Source organism: Oncorhynchus gorbuscha, linkage group LG10 (genome assembly GCF_021184085.1).
Source record: "Oncorhynchus gorbuscha isolate QuinsamMale2020 ecotype Even-year linkage group LG10, OgorEven_v1.0, whole genome shotgun sequence".
In the NCBI taxonomy this organism is placed as follows: Eukaryota; Metazoa; Chordata; class Actinopteri; order Salmoniformes; family Salmonidae; genus Oncorhynchus; species Oncorhynchus gorbuscha.
In genome coordinates, this window is record NC_060182.1 from 73,559,912 (window position 1) to 73,580,649 (window position 20,738).

At 42.6% G+C, this 20,738-nt stretch overlaps 1 protein-coding gene across 3 annotated transcripts in view; it reads right to left on the minus strand.

Annotated features, from left to right (window-relative positions):
* The window catches only part of LOC124046532 (protein jagged-2-like), a 40,772-nt gene extending 28,946 nt beyond the window's left edge, over positions 1–11,826 (minus strand). For 2 of the 3 annotated variants that reach the window (XM_046366992.1, XM_046366991.1), the window contains exons 1-3: positions 11,544–11,826; positions 10,635–10,955; positions 2,368–2,428 (exon numbers count right to left, since the gene is read on the minus strand). In XM_046366992.1, coding sequence (XP_046222948.1) covers positions 2,368–2,428; positions 10,635–10,955; positions 11,544–11,609 — 448 coding nt within the window. In that variant the 5' untranslated portion in view covers positions 11,610–11,826. Of the gene's footprint in view, positions 1–1,083; positions 1,271–2,367; positions 2,429–10,634; positions 10,956–11,543 lie in introns of those variants that run through there. The other variant, XM_046366993.1, reaches the window with a different exon arrangement.
* Positions 11,827–20,738: the final 8,912 nt, after the last annotated feature.

Genomic DNA, 20,738 nt, shown 5'->3' on the forward strand with positions numbered 1-20,738 from the left:
TGGAGAAAGTTCAGCACTGTTGCTACTCTCCCTAGGAGTGGTCGTCCTGCAAAAGATGACTGCAAGAGCACAGAGCAGAATCCTCAATGAGGTTAAGAAGAATCTTTGAGTGTCAGCTAAAGACTTACAGAAATCTCTGGAACATGCTAACATCTCTGTTGACGAGTCTACGATATGTAAAACAATAAACAAGAATGGTTTATTGGATGGGAGGACAGCACGGAAGAAGCCACTGCTGTCCAAAAAAAACATTGCTGCGCATCTGAAGTTCGCAAAAGAGCACCTGGATGTTCCACAGCGCTACTGGCAAAATATTCTGTGGACAAATGAAACTACAGTTGAGTTGTTTGGTAGGAACACACAACACTATGTGTGGAGAAAACAAGGCACAGCACACCAACATCAAAACATCATCCCAACTGTAAAGTATGGTGGAGGGAGCATCATGGTTTGGGGCTGCTTTGCTGCCTCAGGGTCTGGACAGCTTGCTCTCATCGACGTAAAAATGAATTCCCAAGTTTATCAAGACATTTTGCAGGAGAATGTAAGGCTCTCTGTCCGCCAATTGAAGCTCAACAGAAGTTGAGTGATGCAACAGGACAACGACCGGAAACAGAAGTAAATCAACAACAGAATGACTTCAACAGAAGAAAATACGCCTTCTTGAGTGGCCCAGTCAGAGTCCTGACCTCAACCCGATTTGAGGAGCTGTGGCATGACCTTGAGAGAGGTTCACACCAGACATCCCAAGAATATTGCTGAACTGAAACAGTTTTGTAAAGAGGAATTGTCTAAAATTCCTCCTGACCGTTGTGCAGGTCTGATCCACAACTACAGAAAACGTTTGGTTGAGGTTATTGCTGCCAACGGAGAGTCAACAAGTTATAAATCCAAGGGTTCACATACTTTTCCCACCCTGCACTGTGAATGTTTACACAGTGTGTTCAATAAAGACATGACAACGTCTAATTGTTGTGTGTTATTAGTTTAAGCAAGTCTATTGTTGGGACTTAGATGAAAATCAGAACAAATGTTATGAACAATTTATGCAGAAATCCAGGAAATTCCAAAGGGTTCACATACTTTTTCTTGCCACTGTAGTGGTTGTATGGATCTGTTTGCTGTGGTTGGTATATGGCAGCTCAACTTGACAGTCCATTTCAATCATCTGGAGTCTGGGCTTTGTATTGGGGACTTTTCTTCCTCTTGTGCTGCTAAGACGCTGCTTTGTGTGAAGCTGCATTGTTCCTGGGAATATATACAGCTGACTCTCTAAGAGTTATGCAGCAGTGAAAACAGGACAGCTTGTTATAGAAGCTTTGATTGGTGTGTATCGCCTGTTCACCGGAGAGAAAAACACAACAACCTTGTCAGGTCAGCCATTGATCTCACCTGAGGTTCAATGGTGCCCTAAATCTAACACACTTGACTTGAGTGACATAGATTACATTCCACATTCCACAATTAACCTTTCTTCCTCAGAGCAGAGCTTCCAAAACAAAGCCAAACAGGACTGAAATGAGAGAAGCAAGTAAAAACAGGATACAGCTGTGTTCCAAATAGCAGTGACTAGGCACCCCGCGTCCAAACTGGGCCTGACGCAGAAGGAGCTCCCTGTTCCCCCTTGAGACAATTAGTCACATTTAATGAAGCTCTTCTCACAGAGACACGCATCTTCACATGCCCCATCCCTGCAGCGACTAGGGCTGAGAATTGCTGGCAACCTCACGATATTATCACGATAGGTGCTGATACGATATGTATTGAGATTCTCACAATTCTCACAATTATTTTTGTATTGCTATTCAATACTGCGATTTTATTGCGATTTGATGTTCCAAACATGCTCACAATACGGTATGTCTGCTAACGAGAGACTAGAAAAAGCATGAGAAAATTAGTTTTTATCAGTCATGGAAATAAAAGTGTTGAAAACATTTTGGTTCGCTATTTAAAAAGAAGATTGAAGCCAAGCTTTAGGATGAAAAATCCCAGAGTTTTGGCGCAGGTACAGCCGACTTGCTGACGCTACCTAGCAAATTTTTTAAAATATATTTTGCAAAAAATGTTCAAACCGATACATGCGGATAAAGTATCGATATAATATTGTCCAAAATGATTTTGCGATATGTAACTGTATAGATCACGCAAATCTCCTTTTTGACATCACCTGTAACCTTGGTTCTGAGATGCTGCCATGGACCTCCCCGTCTTTTTATGTAAATACCCCTGTCACTTCTAAATAAACACTAAACACATCCTTCACCCCTCACCTAATGACTTATTTGATGGGAGACACTGAGGCCTGGCTGGCTCTCCTTTCATGTGGTAGTAAATACCTGGAAAGGTGAAGTATACTGTACATACCACTGCTGCTGTGTGTACCATTGTCCCAGTCCCACGCTTCCACAATCAGAGTGTACGCCCGCTGGAAGAGAGACACAGACGGGATCATTAGGAGGTTGTAAGAATTCTTACTCCCCAGTCCCACACACTGACAGACACACACACACACACACACACACACACACACACACACACACACACACACACACACACACACACACACACACACACACACACACACACACACACACACACACACACACACACACACAAGGAACAAATGATGATAACACACACACACCAGCAAAGTCTGGTGGGAGGAGCTAGAGGAGGAATAGTACCAAACCTATCAAACCCATGGAAACAACGTGTTTGACTCCATTCCATTTATTCCATTCCAGCCATTACAATGAGCCTGTCCTCCTATATCTCTTCCCACCAGCCTCCTCTGACACACACACACACACACACCGTTTGTGAGTGAATGTGGATGCTGCTGGTGAGAAAATAGCTCTTGGTTCCCACACTGCTGTCACTGATTAGCTGGATATAAGCCCGAGGGAAGTTAACAAGTGCAACTACTAATGTAGGGATAACTAATTGAAGTTGAACCATCGGCACTGAACACATTCTAATACAAAACAGGTGATTAAGCTGTTAGCTCAAGTCTCGCTGCTGTACTTACTGTACAATGATATCATTCCCCTGAAGTGGCACACACATACTGAAACAATTCAAAATCTAACAGCAGCAGGTTTCTTAAACTGAAATTCCTGGGGAGTTATTTGGGTACCAGTACACCAAAGCCAGAAAGGAGCTGGCTTTCTGTCAGGTGATTGTGGCCAGTATAGCCCATTCCACCAAAAGAAGGTCGGCGAGCTAGATTACACAGTACTGGTCAGATTAGAGAGAAGGGGTGAAAAAGGAGCTACACATTTCTGTAATTTGGATTCTTGGATGCTCAAAGCTGTTGGAGGAAACTGTATATTTCACAAATATGACTTCTAATAATGCTAAACTGATGAGTATATGGAAGGCAGAGAAGTCTCGTTCTTTGATCTCCCGTCCCCCAGTAGTGACTTATACCACAGTCCCCTTTTATCACTTCTATTTAAACAAACCCTGTATGTAACTGAAGTCTGTATTAATCTAGCTAGTATGGCCTCTCTCCAGATTGATCCGAAAACACATGCCACAAACTCTGGCCCTTTCCGAATGCAAATAATTAACTCTTTAAAGGTCCAAGGACATACAGTTGGCTTTATCTTCACCTTCTCCCAAAAGTAAACCTTCCATTGCATCATCAGCTGTCCCAGTAATGGGCCCTCAGTCAGTCCCCCAGGAGACCGATAGGAGGAGGAGACAATCTGACCACAGACATCTCTTTTACACAGCCACAGATAGGTCCAGACCTGAGTCACATAAACTAGTTCATCACCACAGTGTGTGATGTGATAAAAGTAGATGGAGTATTACATCTACAATACATATTTTTACATCATAGCACAGTGAGAGGCTGCCTCCCTGTCCCTCTGCTGTCCTCTCGTGTCTCCCCACTACTACTGGCCTTTGAGTGATCAGACTACTGCCTCCCATTCTCCTTCCTGCCCTGTCAGTCAAATATGACTGGCTATGATTTATGAGACTGGGGAGCCCAAGGCGTCATCTATGATATGGAGTAATAATAACAGTGTGATATCTTATTCAATCTTCCTTAAATCATAAATGTCTCAAAGACTGACTTCCAATCAGCCAGTAGTCTCTCTGGGCTCTGACTCATTGTTGGGCTTCCCGTGTGTATGTGTCATTGAGGAGAGACTGGAGGCTGGGAGAGGCTGGTGCAAAGTGTGCGGCTGTGGGGTGCATGTCTGACTGTAGTGCAACCTGATGGACCAGACCAGGGCAGCAGTCACAGTAGTTGTCACTTGACACCTTCCAGACCATTTTACATGAGTCAGAGGGATTTGAGCACACTCCTCACTGTCTTCACCTGTTCAATGAATAAATTACTGTACCCCTTCCATCGCCTGTGTCTCAACCCACTACAGATACAGTAGTACTGCTTTAACTAGGGGTTTTCTACATTAAAATCAAGAAGATGACTCAACTCAGCATTATCTTTTAAAGGCCCAGTGCAGTCAAAAATGTGATTTACCTGTGTTTAATATACACTGAGTGTACAAAATATTAGGAACACCTTCCTAATATTCAATTGCACCCCCTTTTGCTCTCAGAACAGCTTCAATTCGTTGGGGCATGGACTACAAGGTGTCGAAAGTGTCGGTTTAACAGATGGCATCAATAAGGGATCATAGCTTTCAACTGGATTCACCTGGTCAGTCTGTCATGGAATTATTTTTTTATTTATTTAACTCGGCAAGTCAGTTAAGAACTCATTCTTATTTACAATGATGGCCCCACCGGCCAAACACGGACGACGCTGGGCCAATTGAGCGCCGACCTATGGGACTCCCAATCACGGCCAGTTGTGATACAGCCTGATACAGGAAAGAGCAGTTGTTCCTAATGGTTTGTAAACTCAGTGTATATTTTCACACTATGAGGTTGGAATAAAACTGTGAAGATGGGAAAATTATGATAATGACATTTTAGTTTAAGACCTGTTTTAAAAGACTGAAAGACTGAAATTTCTGCCTGTTAAGGTGGGATGGAGCTTTGGCATAAATTAGTGAATAGACCAATAAGAAAGGGTTCCAAACCTTTTTGAAAACAACAGGAAACGTTCAGTTTTCCCCTCTACACTCAGACCACTTCCAAATAGCCATAGCAAAAGTATTGCTTGAGAAACTGCCCTTTGTTTATTTTTGACCCTTTTAATTGAAAACAATCACAGTAAGGTACTTAATTGTTTCTCATAAATGAATTGATATTGAGAAAAAAAACGCTGCATTGGACCTTTAACACTAATAGCAATAGGGTCTCACAGAAAGTATGCCTGACATCATTCTAACACCCAATTAACAACTTTAGTAAAATATTGAGATGAGAGGGGGAAAAACAGCAACACCTGTCATCTCACACCTGTTAGGATATTGAAATGAATAAAACATGTGGGTCCCAGTAGGGTACAGTGAGGCTGGCTAATTTAGCATGTTATTAACAAACAAAAAAACACTCTAAATAAGGCATCTCCTACACAGGATCCTCCTTCTACAAATTACATCAAAACAAATCAAATCAAATAAAAATATGCTAAATGACCCAGTATATTTTTATTAGCCAAGCTGTTGAAACTCTATTTCTCAGGGTTTCCTTCAGTCACATAATTGAGCTTTCCACATGGTACAGTAGGTCTTGCATCATCTTTTCCAATTTAGTAACAAGAAAAACAAAACGTTGTTTTATCCTCAGTGGTTAACACTTTTCATGATTAACATCTCAGATTATTCTGACACCAAGATTACAAGCAATGACAACTTTTGGAGAATGGCAGCATGCTCAAATTCTACATATATGCACCAAGTAGTGAGTGCCCTTGATGATATCCTGATAAAGACAGCCTGACACACCCTCTGCCATCCCTCTCTATAGAGCAGCATTGTCTTTAGTTTTCCCAGGACATCAATGCAGCCATAAATCAGCCTCCTCTGCCAACAGCCCATCACTTCAGACAGGAAACCCAACACCATCTTCTTTCTCCATCCCTCCAGTTGTTTTTATAACACCATAAATGCAGATAAAAACATAGGTATAAACTCATTGTTTGGCCTGAAAGGCTCAGTGACAAAAGGGAAGCCTCCTGTTCTCCAAGGGCTTGGAAAACTGATAACCCAGGTTGGGAAAACCCCAATCACTCAGCACAGCAGAGCAAACTCAGCTGGGTTTAAGACCCCAATCACATTGGAATCACTATCAAACTATGTATTCTTGCACATGTATTAATGTGCACCCACTGGACTAGCAAACTGTGAGGCTCTCAAGCAATTAAAAATATATATATATATTTAACCTTTATTTAACCAGGTAGGCCAGTTGAGAACAAGTTCTCATTTACAACTGCAACCTGCCCAAGATAAGGCAAAGCAGTGTGACAAAAACAACAACACAGAGTTACACATAATAAGCAAACGTACAGTCAATAACACAATAGAAAATCTGTAGAAAATAAGCACACACACACACAACCGGCCTGATAACTGCTGGATGATAAATTGGAGTTAAATCCTGACTTTACAGAGGTTCCCTGCAACAACAAGGATTGAGTAACTAGGCTACCAACAATTGAGAAACCCTAATGTGGATGAACCCTCACCCCCTTCACCCCAGAGGAGAGAGCAGAGTTACAACAGCATTCCTGAGTTCCTGTGACACACAGACAAGCTCACTGAACTACTCAACTGGGTCATTCCACCAATTCGATGCCTTTTGAGAAGTGGAACTTGGTAAAGTTTTTACATTCTGTCCTAAAGAGCACATGTTCAACTTCATTTAAAAAAAACATGTTTTCCCATTTCATAAATGTTTTTACATACAAAGTAGTAAGTGCCTATCAAGTGCCAAATCAAGTAACATGGTTGACAATTTCATCTTAAATCAGCCATAAATCCCCTTGTGACAGGAGGAATGGAAGCTTGTGTGCAACAGGGAGTGACATTGTTCAAACATTTCTATCCTGTCTGTCTATGGGTAAGAGGGTTGACGTGTTATGCCAGACCCACTCAGTTTTCCACCACAAAACACCAGAAAATGGCCAAAAATAGTAGAAGCAGCTCACGTGCTTTAACACTATGATTTGACTATTAGATGTTCAATGTTTCTTTTGTAAAAACAAAATACTTAAAAAGGAATAGTTTCACCATATTCAAATGAGAATTCAGTTCAGGTAACAGGATTGACCTTAAAATGAGGGACAGATATAAATTGATAACTTATCAAATTAAATAAATAATAATCTTCAGAAATAACTTTATCAAACAACAATATAACCAGGGCTTTACAATGATGGTGAAACTTGGAGAAATGTTGGGGTTAAAGGGGTTCAAATCTTCCTAGAGGTGACCCAGGGTTGATGGAGGGATAAGTCAACATGCTGAATTTCAGCACTTTAGCAAGTCTTTAATCCCATGAAAAATCTGATTTATTGAATTCTCCATATGGTCTAAATTAAAGGGCACTTCTTTTAATATGACAGGCTTTTAAAATGCAATATTGGTGCACAATTTGTACTTAAAATATCAAAGGGATGCAAAATGTACTCATTTCTTGGAAAGACCCCACTACAGTCAATTATGACCTAACCATTTCACGATCAAAAATACAACCTGATGACAAATTATCAGAATATTTCACCACCAAAGTATAAGACAGACATGCATACAAAATGCCAATGCAATGCTGTTACAGTGGGCATCTGCTGAGGTATTGGGATAGAGAGATGTGGTGTGTAAAGGGAGGTGTCAGCTAATGATATACATAAAGTCTAGGATTTAATTAGCCCTGAACACAAAGCAGCGGGAGGGAGGGAGGGAGGGAGGCTTTGCTGTAGTCCTCCTGGCCTGGTGGGCTGGCTGGCTCCAGCAGAGCTCTAACAGCCATGTGAACAGGTACTGAGGGCAAGTGGAAATTAAACTTACTGGCTGTGAAATAACATGCTTTAATCACAGCTGCACTTAGCTCAGCAGCACCTGGCTGCAATACATGCATTCAATTAGCATTTATCACACACATGCACACGCAAATAGGTGCAAAAGTACATACACACAAACACGCGGAAGGGGAAGCAAGCACACACACCCAAGCACACATACAAGCACGCACACACACACACGAAAACAGGCACGCATGCACACCTATCCCCAGAATAAAACACACAAACAAATAAGAAATTCATCAATGTCATCATCATCCCTTATCCCAACCTCATAACACTGTCTCCAAAACATTAAACATGCAGCCAGTAATCAGACATTTTACACGGCTGGGCTACAGGCAAAATCAGGTCATCTAAAGTGGAACCAGAGGGAGTCACTCGAGTCGGGTCATGGCGGCAGCAGAAAGATGAGCAGACCTTTCCTGACCACAATTAAAGGAGCACAGGGCTTTACACAACACTATCCCTCACCTTTCCTTACCTCACACACACTCACGTAATGTAGCCCTGCCTCTCCCAAATAGAGAAGCGCTACCAATGCTTTTAGGCTTATTAAAGTGACCTAGAGACAGAGAGGAGGGGTAGGAGGCAGGGACAGAGGATTAGATGCTGTGAAGCACGTCAACCCAACAACAACACCCCAATACTGTATGGCCTCTGACTGACATCAGACCTCTGACGAGATTCGTTTCAGCCACCATGGTCATTCAAACTAAACCCTATCACAAGAAGTGACTTTGTTGACAGGGCTGGTAATCATATAACCGTTTAACCGACGGTTGTGGGAAAATATGGCCAGGGTTAGAGGGGCACGGAAACAACCACAAAAATGGAGAGTAACTGCCCCTCATTCCTATGATTTACTCCCATGGGGGGATGGAAGGACAGACTGCCTCTAAATATACTACAAATAAGAGAATAAGGAGGAGCAGGGAGCAAATGAAATTGATGTTTTTCTTGTGGAGTCAAACACAGAGTCTTAAGTGACTGAGCCGGATCCTAAAAATATCTCTCCCTCATGAGTCGTGACTGAATTCTCACAGAGGAAAGAGAAGAGGCAGCCTTTCTCTCTTTACCGGCATCCCTCCCCCCTCCAATTCATGAGAAAGATTTCACTAAAAACACACACAGGGTGAGAGGTTAACCATGAGGAAATGATCGAGTGGCAGAAAAAGGGCATTTTTCTCTTTAATTAATGTCAGGAGTTTGTGGCACAGAAATTCTGACCATACTGTCATAGGCTACAAGGCATGCCTTGATAATATGAACTCTATTAGGGTTATCAGTCAACAACATACCAGTATGCTGTATATGTTGTTTACTACAGAGGTCTGTCATTTGCTTTGAAAGCAAACTGGGTAGCTTTTCTTTTTCATGTAAAAATACATGTGGAAAGAGGGGGTATACTAAGACTATTAGGGGTCTCCTAGCAACTGACAGCAAGCATCAAATCAAATTTAAACTGCAGCTGTCATGTAGTGTTACGAGTGTGAGGTTGCTGGCCAGCTTAGCACACCCTGATGGTTTCAGGCCCAATACTAAAAGTACTCAACACTAGACGTGCTGCTACAATAAACCAACAGTTACCGTTATTAATGGGAGAAAACATTATTTACCATCTTCTGGACTTTTAAAAACAATTTCGAGATCAATGTCTGGACATTGAAAAGCACATCCACTAATATGCCCTTGACTCGCCCATCACAACAATGGAAAACTTGAAAGGGTTATCTCGGCACTACAATCCTCTCTTTTGTCCTGTCTACATTGAGGATAATACTGACCCGACTCAGTGAACCTGAGAGGCCAGAGGTAAAGGCATCCCCTAGCACAGATCTATAGGGATCTTCTAGGATCTCACTTGTTTGAGTATAGTGGTGACACCGATATCCACTCCCTATGTCACACACAACTTAGTGGTAACCGTATCTGCCCAGGGCCCCAGTTACTACTTCCATCTTTCCCTCCCATGACAGCTGACCACAAGGACTGATGAATGGATAGGTCACACAGCCAACCAACCACACAACAATCCTCACATATCTGGTCCAAAATGTGCAGCGAGATGTTGTTCATGGGGAGACGTATTTGTTCAATATCACTCTTGATGACTGGAAAGCTTCCATGTCTATGTGCTGGACTGTAGGCCTATCTTTGTTTGGTAGAAGCAGCCAAATATAGGAATTGCAGATTAGTACTATGTTACTATGATGATGTACAAATGAATGATTGCAACCACCATGTGCACAATTGTACTTTGTCAGCCATTTCGATTTTCAGACCTTAGGAGAAAGGCACAGTAGCCAGTGATTTATGGAATCAAAGCAAAAGCACATATAATAGATGTAATTTGAAAAGATAAGAGTAAAAGTGTATGTGTTCTTGAGGTGTGTAAAATAGGCACACAAAAAAATGAGTTTTTGTGGAATGCACTAAGCCAGAAACCATGCATGCCATGAGAAAACGTTTTATACGTTATTATTTACAGACAAGTCTCATAAACTGAGGTGTTCTCCAAAGTTGCCAAGTGGCCACTGGCAATGAAGATGGCACACTCACAACCTCATCCGGTTTGGACATGACTAGTGACTATATTTGACTATTAATAAGTAAATGAATAAAAGCAGGACATATGCAGTGGATCAACAGATGTAATAACGACTTGTCGTCAACTTACCGGCCAAGCGAACTGGAATGGGATGACAATCTTTCCACCGTCGTTGATTCGGTTTTGGTTGTTTTTGGTGCTCTTAAATTGAAAAGTATTCCCACCGATAACGTTAGTAGATCCAGTTCCATAGATGCACAAGCCTGAGGTCGTGACCTCCGTTTGGTATTCCTTTAGACACACTCTGAAGTACGTATCACACTCATCCCTGCTACAGTGGAGATCCTGCGCGTTCCTTTCTCCGTCGCAGCAGTCCCCGTCCGACAACTGACCGTTAGCGTTCTGTACAGCAATCAACTGCAGCTCAAAAGAGCCCGAAGACTGGGACACCTACGAATAGCATTTGAATATAAAATAAATACACGAAGCGCGTACCATTTTTAAGTAGGCTACAGAAGGTTATGCATGTTCTACACCTAAACTTTTATTTTTTTTCAAAATGTTTAGATGTTTCAGTCTGAATGCTTTTCTACACATCATTTTAAGTGATGCTAGTGGTGTTAGACCTACTTGCACATTATTTTTATAGTAATGACAGAGGTTTTTGGGCAATTGTTTGTTTTTCATTTATAATTATTTGATATGATTAATGCTGCTTTACACAACAAATGTATGTTTTTTTTAAACATCCGTTTTTTACCCACGGAAATAGATACCTAGATTAGCCTATAACACAGGCATGTAATAACACACTGTCCATACATTGCGCTGATTTCCTTGATCCAAGAAGAATGCAAAACGAATTCATCCATAGGGAAGCTCCAAGATCACATGATTTAACTACGTAATTTCATTAGGAATGGAATTCTAAAAATTAAATTCACAAACTGAATGAGACCTCGTTGTGTGCATGATACACTCGCGCAACTGCTGATCAATTCGTTTGATCTGTCAATATAAAAAGAAAAAAGTTCTTACCTCAGTCCACACCATCAGAAGACACACTATTGACAGACACTTCGAAATCCCCATACAATTCCACATGTCTCCGTTTGATTAGTGTATGATACCATTAGGGAAATGTCTTTATTTCTAATAATCTGCCGTTGACTGGTGATTGTATCCTCTCCTCCTGGCATGCACAATGAGAAAGCGTGATCTATCCCCCTACTATCTCTCCGAATGAAGCAGAAACATAAGATGCGTACTACTAAGGACAGCCGAGGCAGCGCACTGCTGGTCCAGACCAGAAACACGGTCGAATCACTCGACAGCAAGGCAAGCGGTCGGTTTCACTCATGGTTTCACTGTTGAAGCCAAGCCCAGGTATGGCTCTTTGATTGACAGCTAAACAAACCACTTGCAAACTCTTGGCTTAACCAGTTGAGGAACCGCCACGAGCCAACCATAAAGGCGGGGGGCGGAGTGCCATGCAAATTATGCCTGAGTTTGGTACGATTTTGATAAGAAAACATAGTTTGTCTAAACATATATTTGTATGTTTTTCCTTTTCAAGATCAGTCCACAGTTTTATACCTGACTATTTCTTACAAACAATGCTTGCTTATGTTACTACAGAATAAAGGTTGAAGTTACGGTGCAATGGATGATTTTTGCAAAAATAGCCTGGCATGATATGTGGCTTGAATCAATTGTTAGTATTTACAATTACAAGACATTGATGTCCAAAGTATGTGGAGAGTGGTCCAAGATACAAATACATGACACCTGAGAAGGCATCTTCTCTTACATGTAAGTAGAGAAACACATATCTATCAGCCCCCTCTACTGTTTATGTTGCAGGACCACTGGGTTTAGCTCTATACTCACAATTAATTCATATTCTTTATTATGTCTTATTAGGAGGACACACTAAGTAGCCTGAATATAAGTCACGAGTAAGACCATACACACAATACTTATAGTATTGTTGTACAATTAATGACAAATCCTGTACACACTTGAAAATAGAGACTGGAAATAACCCACCAAAAATATTACTCATTTAAATTTCCATTAGGTACCCATGAACTCTATTATGTGCCTTAGGTACATTTCTCAGTTATCTCTTAATGAAATTGTTCAAGCTTGCCAAAGAATAGCCAGGAAGAGCATTTTTGACCCCCGTTCACACATACTCTGCATGCATTCTTGATGTGCAATGACTTAAATAAAAGACAACAAAGAGTCATTTGCTTTCTCCCCTATCAAATCAAATCACATTTTATTTGTCACATGCACCAAATGCACATGCACCAAATACAACCTTACTGTGAAATGCTTACTTCCAAGCCCTTAAACAACAATGCATTTTTAAGAAACTAAGAGTTAAGAAAATATTTACTAAATAAACGAAAGTTACAAAAAAACACAATAAAATAACAATAACGAGGCTATATGCAGGGAGTACTGGTACTGAGTCAATGGTCAGTCGAGGTAATTAAAGTGATATGCACATGTACAGTAGGTAGGGGTAGTGACTATGCATAGATAATAAACAGTGAGTAGCAGCAATGTAAAAAAGAAAGGGGGGGACATAGGAAATAGTCCGGGTAGCCATTTGATTCATTGTTCAGCAGTCTTTTGGCTTGGGGGGAGAAGCTGTTAAGTAGCCTTTTGGACCTATACTTGGCGCTCCGGTACCGCTTGCCATGCGGTAGCAGAGAGAACAGTCTATGACTTGAATGGCTGGAGTCTTTTGCAAAATTTCTTAAAACCTGTTTTTGCTTTGTCATTATTGTATGTAGATGAATTAGGAGGGGGGGAACAATTTGATCCATTTTAGAATAAGGCTGTAAACATAACACAAGTCATTTTTTTGTATGTATGTATGTATGTATGTATGTATGTATGTATGTATGTATGTATGTATGTATGTATGTATGTATGTATGTATGTATGTATGTATGTATGTATGTATGTATGTATGTATGTATGTATGTATGTATGTATGTATGTATGTATGTATGTATGTATGTATGTATGTATGTATGTATGTATGTACAGTGGGGCAAAAAAGTATTTAGTCAGCCACCAATTGTGCAAGTTCTCTCTCGTCTTCTCGTCTTCTCTCGTCATCATAGGTACACTTCAACTATGACACACAAAATTAAGAGAAAAAAATCCAGAAAATCACATTGTAGGATTTTTTATGAATTTATTTGCAAATTATGGTGGAAAATAAGTATTTGGTCACCTACAAACAAGCAAGATTTCTCACTCTCACAGACTTCTTCTTTAAGAGGCTCCTCTGTCCTCCACTCGTTACCTGTATTAATGCTACTTGTTTGAACTTGTTATCAGTATAAAATACACCTGTCTACAACCTCAAACAGTCACACTCCAAACTCCACTATGGCCAAGACCAAAGAGCTGTCAAAGGACACCAGAAACAAAATTGTAGACCTGCACCAGGCTGGGAAGACTGAATCTGAAATAGGTAAGCAGCTTGGTTTGAAGAAATCAACTGTGGGAGCAATTATTAGGAAATGGAAGACATACAAGACCACTGATAATCTCCCTCGATCTGGGGCTCCACGCAAGATCTCACCCTGTGAGGTCAAAATGATCACAAGAACGGTGAGCAAAAATCCCAGAACCACACGGGAGGACCTAGTGAATGACCTGCAGAGAGTTGGGACCAAAGTAACAAAGCCTACCATCAGTAACACACTACGCCGCCAGGGACTCAAATCCTGCAGTGCCAGACGTGTCCCCCTGCTTAAGCCAGTACATGTCCAGGCCCATCTGAAGTTTGCTAGACAGCATTTGGATGATCCAGAAGAAGATTGGGAGAATGTCATATGGTCAGATGAAACCAAAATATAACTTTTTGGTAAAAACACAACTCGTTGTGTTTGGAGGACAAAGAATGCTGAGTTGCATCCAAAGAACACCATACCTACTGTGAAGCATGAGCGTGGAAACATCATGCTTTGGGGCTGTTTTTCTGCAAAGTGACAAGGACGACTGATCGGTGTAAAGGAAAGAATGAATGGGGCCATGTATTGTGAGATTTTGAGTGAAAACCTCCTTAGATGGCCGCCTCGCTTCGCGTTCCTAGGAAACTATGCAGTTTTTTGTTTTTTTACGTGTTATTTCTTACATTAGTACCCCAGGTCATCTTAGGTTTCATTACATACAGTCGAGAAGAACTACTGAATATAAGATCAGCGTCAACTCACCATCAGTACGACCAAGAATATGTTTTCCGCGACGCGGATCCTGTGTTCTGCCTTACAAACAGGACAACGGAATGGATCGCATGCAGCGACCCAAGGAAACGACTCCGAAAAAGAGGGAAACGCGGCGGTGTTCTGGTCAGACTCCGGAAAAGGGCACATCGCGCACCACTTCCCAGTATTCTTCTTGCCAATGTCCAGTCTCTCGACAACAAGGTTGATGAAATCCGAGCAAGGGTGGCATTCCAGAGGGACATCAGAGACTGCAACGTTCTCTGCTTTACGGAGACATGGCTTACTGGGAAAACGCTATCCAGGGCGGTGCAGCCAACGGGTTTCTCCACGCATCGCGCCGACAGAAACAAACATCTCTCTGGTAAGAAGAGTGGAGGGGGCGTATGCCTCATGACTAACGGGACATGGTGTGATGAAGAAAACATACAGGAACTCAAATCCTTCTGTTCACCTGATTTAGAATTCCTCACAATCAAATGTAGACCGCATTATCTTCCAAGAGAATTCTCTTCGATTATAATCACAGCCGTATATATCCCCCCCAAGCAGACACATCGATGGCTCTGAACGAACTTTATTTAACTCTTTGCAAACTGGAAAACATTTATCCGGAGGCTGCATTCATTGTAGCTGGGGATTTTAACAAAGCCAATCTGAAAACAAGACTCCCTAAATTTTATCAGCATATCGATTGCGCAACCAGGGGTGGTAAAACCTTGGATCATTGTTACTCTAACTTCCGCGACGCATATAAGGCCCTGCCCCGCCCCTCTTTCGGAAAAGCTGACCACGACTCCATTTTGCTGATCCCTGCCTACAGACAGAAATTAAAACAAGAGGCTCCCACGCTGAGGTCTGTCCAACGCTGGTCAGACCAAGCTGACTCCACACTCCAAGACTGCTTCCATCACGTGGACTGGGACATGTTTCGTATTGCGTCAGATGGGAATATTGACGAATACGCTGATTCGGTGTGCGAGTTCATTAGAACGTGCGTCGAAGATGTCGTTCCCATAGCAACGATAAAAACATTCCCTAACCAGAAACCGTGGATTGATGGCAGCATTCGCGTGAAACTGAAAGCGCGAACCACTGCTTTTAATCAGGGCAAGGTGTCTGGCAACATGACTGAATACAAACAGTGCAGCTATTCCCTCCGTAAGGCTATCAAACAAGCTAAGCGTCAGTACAGAGACAAAGTGGAATCTCAATTCAATGGCTCAGACACAAGAGGCATGTGGCAGGGTCTACAGTCAATCACGGACTACAAGATGAAATCCAGCCCAGTCACGGACCAGGATGTCTTGCTCCCAGGCAGACTAAATAACTTTTTTGCCCGCTTTGAGGACAATACAGTGCCACTGACACGGCCTGCAACGGAAACATGCAGTCTCTCCTTCACTGCAGCCGAGGTGAGTAAGACATTTAAACGTGTTAACCCTCGCAAGGCTGCAGGCCCAGACGGCATCCCCAGCCGCGCCCTCCGAGCATGCGCAGACCAGCTGGCCGGTGTGTTTACGGACATATTCAATCAATCCCTATACCAGTCTGCTGTTCCCACATGCTTCAAGAGGGCCACCATTGTTCCTGTTCCCAAGAAAGCTAAGGTAACTGAGCTAAACGACTACCGCCCGTAGCACTCACTTCCGTCATCATGAAGTGCTTTGAGAGACTAGTCAAGGACCATATCACCTCCACCCTACCTGACACCCTAGACCCACTCCAATTTGCTTACCGCCCAAATAGGTCCACAGACGATGCAATCTCAACCACACTGCACACTGCCCTAACCCACCTGGACAAGAGGAATACCTACGTGAGAATGCTGTTCATCGACTACAGCTCGGCATTCAACACCATAGTACCCTCCAAGCTCGTCATCAAGCTCGAGACCCTGGGTCTCGACCCCGCCCTGTGCAACTGGGTACTGGACTTCCTGACGGGCCGCCCCCAGGTGGTGAGGGTAGGCAACAACATCTCCTCCCCGCTGATCCTCAACACGGGGCCCCACAAGGGTGCGTTCTGAGCCCTCTCCTGTACTCCCTGTTCACCCACGACTGCGTGGCCACGCACGCCTCCAACTCAATCATCAAGTTTGCGGACGACACAACAGTGGTAGGCTTGATTACCAACAACGACGAGACGGCCTACAGGGAGGAGGTGAGGGCCCTTGGAGTGTGGTGTCAGGAAAATAACCTCACACTCAACGTCAACAAAACTAAGGAGATGATTGTGGACTTCAGGAAACAGCAGAGGGAACACCCCTATCCACATCGATGGAACAGTAGTGGAGAGGGTAGCTAGTTTTAAGTTCCTCGGCATACACATCACAGACAAACTGAATTGGTCCACTCACACTGACAGCGTCGTGAAGAAGGCGCAGCAGCGCCTATTCAACCTCAGGAGGCTGAAAAAATTTGGCTTGTCACCAAAAGCACTCACAAACTTCTACAGATGCACAATCGAGAGCATCCTGGCGGGCTGTATCACCGCCTGGTACGGCAACTGCTCCGCCCTCAACCGTAAGGCTCTCCAGAGGGTAGTGAGGACTGCACAACGCATCACCGGGGGCAAACTACCTGCCCTCCAGGACACCTACACCACCCGTTGTTACAGGAAGGCCATAAAGATCATCAAGGACATCAACCACCCGAACCACTGCCTGTTCACCCCGCTATCATCCAGAAGGCGAGGTCAGTACAGGTGCATCAAAGCTGGGACCGAGAGACTGAAAAACAGCTTCTATCTCAAGGCCATCAGACTGTTAAATAGCCACCACTAACATTGAGTGGCTGCTGCCAACACACTGTCATTGACACTGACCCAACTCCAGCCATTTTAATAATGGGAATTGATGGAAATGATGTAAATATATCACTAGCCACTTTAAACAATGCTACCTTATATAATGTTACTTACCCTACATTATTCATCTCATATGCATATGTATATACTGTACTCTACAACATCGACTGCATCCTTATGTAACACATGTATCACTAGCCACTTTAACTATGCCACTTTGTTTACTTTGTCTACACACTCATCTCATATGTATATACTGTACTCGATACCATCTACTGTATGCTGTTCTGTACCATCACTCATTCATATATCCTTATGTACATGTTCCTTATCCCCTTACACTGTGTATAAGACAGTAGTTTTGGAATTGTTAGTTAGATTACTTGTTGGTTATCACTGCATTGTCGGAACTAGAAGCACAAGCATTTCGCTACTCTCGCATTAACATCTGCTAACCATGTGTATGTGACAAATAAAATTTGATTTGATTTGATTTGATTTGATTTGAAGGGCATTGAAGATGAAATGTGGCTGGGTCTTTCAGCATGACAATGATCCCAAACACACCGCCCGGGCAACGAAGGAGTGGCTTCGTAAGAAGCATTTCAAGGTCCTGAAGTGGCCTAGCCAGTCTCCAGATCTCAACCCCATAGAAAATCTTTGGAGGGAGTTGAAAGTCCGTGTTGCCCAGCAACAGCCCCAAAACATCACTGCTCTAGAGGAGATCTGCATGGAGGAATGGGCCAAAATTCCAGCAACAGTGTGTGAAAACCTTGTGAAAACATTTGACCTCTGTCATTGCCAACAAAGGGTATATAACAAAGTATTGAGATAAACTTTTGTTATTGACCCAATACATATTTTCCACCATAAGCAGCTTGGTGAGAAAGCAACAACTGTTGGTGCAATTATTAGAAAATGGAAGAAGTTCAAGATGACGGTCAATCACCCTCGGTCTGGGGCTCCATGCCAGATCTCACCTCGTGGGGCATTAATGATCATGAGGAAGGTGAGGGATCAGCCCAGAACTACATGGCAGGACCTGGTCAATGACCTGAAGAGAGCTGGAACCACAGTCTCAAAGAAAACCATTAGTAACACACTACGCCGTCACGGATTAAAATCCTGCAGCGCACGCAAGGTCCCCCTGCTCAAGCCAGCGCATGTCCAGGCCCGTCGGAAGTTTGCCAATGACCATCTGGATGATCCAGAGGAGGAATGGGAGAAGGTCATGTGGTCTGATGAGACAACAATAGAGCTTTTTGGTCTAAACTCCACTTGCCGTGTTTGGAGGAAGAAGAAGGATGAGTACAACCCCAAGAACACCATCCCAACCGTGAAGCATGGAGATGGAAACATCATTCTTTGGGGATGCTTTTCTGCAAAGGGGTCAGGACAACTGCACCATATTGAGGGGAGGATGGATGGGGCCATGTATCGCGAGATCTTGGCCAACAACCTCCTTCCCTCAGTAAGAGCATTGAAGATGGGTCGTGGCTGGGTCTTCCAGCATGACAACGACCCGAAACACACAGCCAGGGCAACTAAGGAGTTGCTCCGTAAGAAGCATCTCGAGGTCCTGGAGTGGCCTAGCCAGTCTCCAGACCTGAACCCAATAGAAAATCTTTGGAGGGAGCTGAAAGTCCGTATTGCCCAGCGACAGCCATGAAACCTGAAGGATCTGGAGAAGGTCTGTATGGAGGAGTGGGCCAAAATCCCTGCTGCAGTGTGTGCAAACCTGGTCAAGAACTACAGGAAATGTATGATTTCTGTAATTGCAAACAAAGGTTTCTGTACCAAATATTAAGTTCTGCTTTTCTGATGTATGAAATACTTATGTCATGCAATATAATGCAAATTAATTACTTAAAAATCATACAATGTGATTTTCTGGATTTTTGTTTTAGATTCCGTCTCTCACAGTTGAATTGTACCTATGATAAAAATTACAGACCTCTACATGCTTTGTAAGTCGGAAAACTTGCAAAATCGGCAGTCTATCAAATACTTGTTCTCCCCACTGTATGTATGTGTTGGGCTTTAGCTGAGAGTATATTTGACCAGGCCTCAATTGTTCCTTGACTAGCACTATACATTCTCGCTGTTGATAATTCTAATTTTATAACTTCATATAGTAACTGTATCCATTGGCGGATTGAGAGAGAGTGTGGTGATTTCAACCTAAGAGTCAACATCCTTTTCGCAGTTGCGCTGACTGCCAGTAGTATTTGAGAGATTCAAGGAGCTATCATCGTTAAGTAACATAGCAGATGCAACGCATTCAATATTTCCTTCATGCATTTAACTGCAGGGCACTCCCACATCATATGATGGAATGCGCCTACCTGATTTAGGGGACACTGAACAGTTGGGAGTTGGGGCCAGTTTCATCATAAAAAAAATTATTGGTGTTAAATACAGCATGTGAACAAACTTAAAATGTTTTAATTGATGGCTCGGATTACAGGATGCCAAGGTAATATTTTTCCATATTCTGTTGTTCTGTTGTTCAGATTCACTTAGATTTGTGGACCATACTTGTTTAATGGCTAGCTCAGAATATGATCTTTCCAAAAGTTGCTTTTATATTATAGAGATCAGTCCTTTTGGGAGCTCAGATAATGTATTCATAAATCCCATCAAGGGACTCCATAGGCCAGCATACAGAGTAGCTGTTGTAAATATTTAAAAAGGAGTTGCCTGGGGATGTGTACAGTGTGTCTTTCAAATATTGAAATGTTCTCAAACCATTACTGCCCATGATATCTTTAAGGGTACAGATTCCACATTTGGACAATTGCGGGGATGCAAAAGGCTGCCCTCCAGACTGCAAGGCATTATTGTGAAATATTGGAGTATGGGCATGCAATTTTGATTCCCAGTTACAATGTTTTAAAATGTTGCACCAAACAGAAATTGTGTGAGCAATAATAGGACCAAAGCATAGTGAACTCCATGTGTACTACATGGCCAAAAGTAAGTGGACACCTCTTCAAATTAGTGGATTTGTCTATTTCAGCCACACCCAATGCTGACAGGTGTATACAATCAAGCACACAGTCATGCAATCTCCATAGACAAACATTGACAGTAGAATGGTCCATACGGAAGAGTTCAGTGACTTTCAGTGTGGCACCGTCATAGGATGCCACCTTTACAACATGTCAGCATC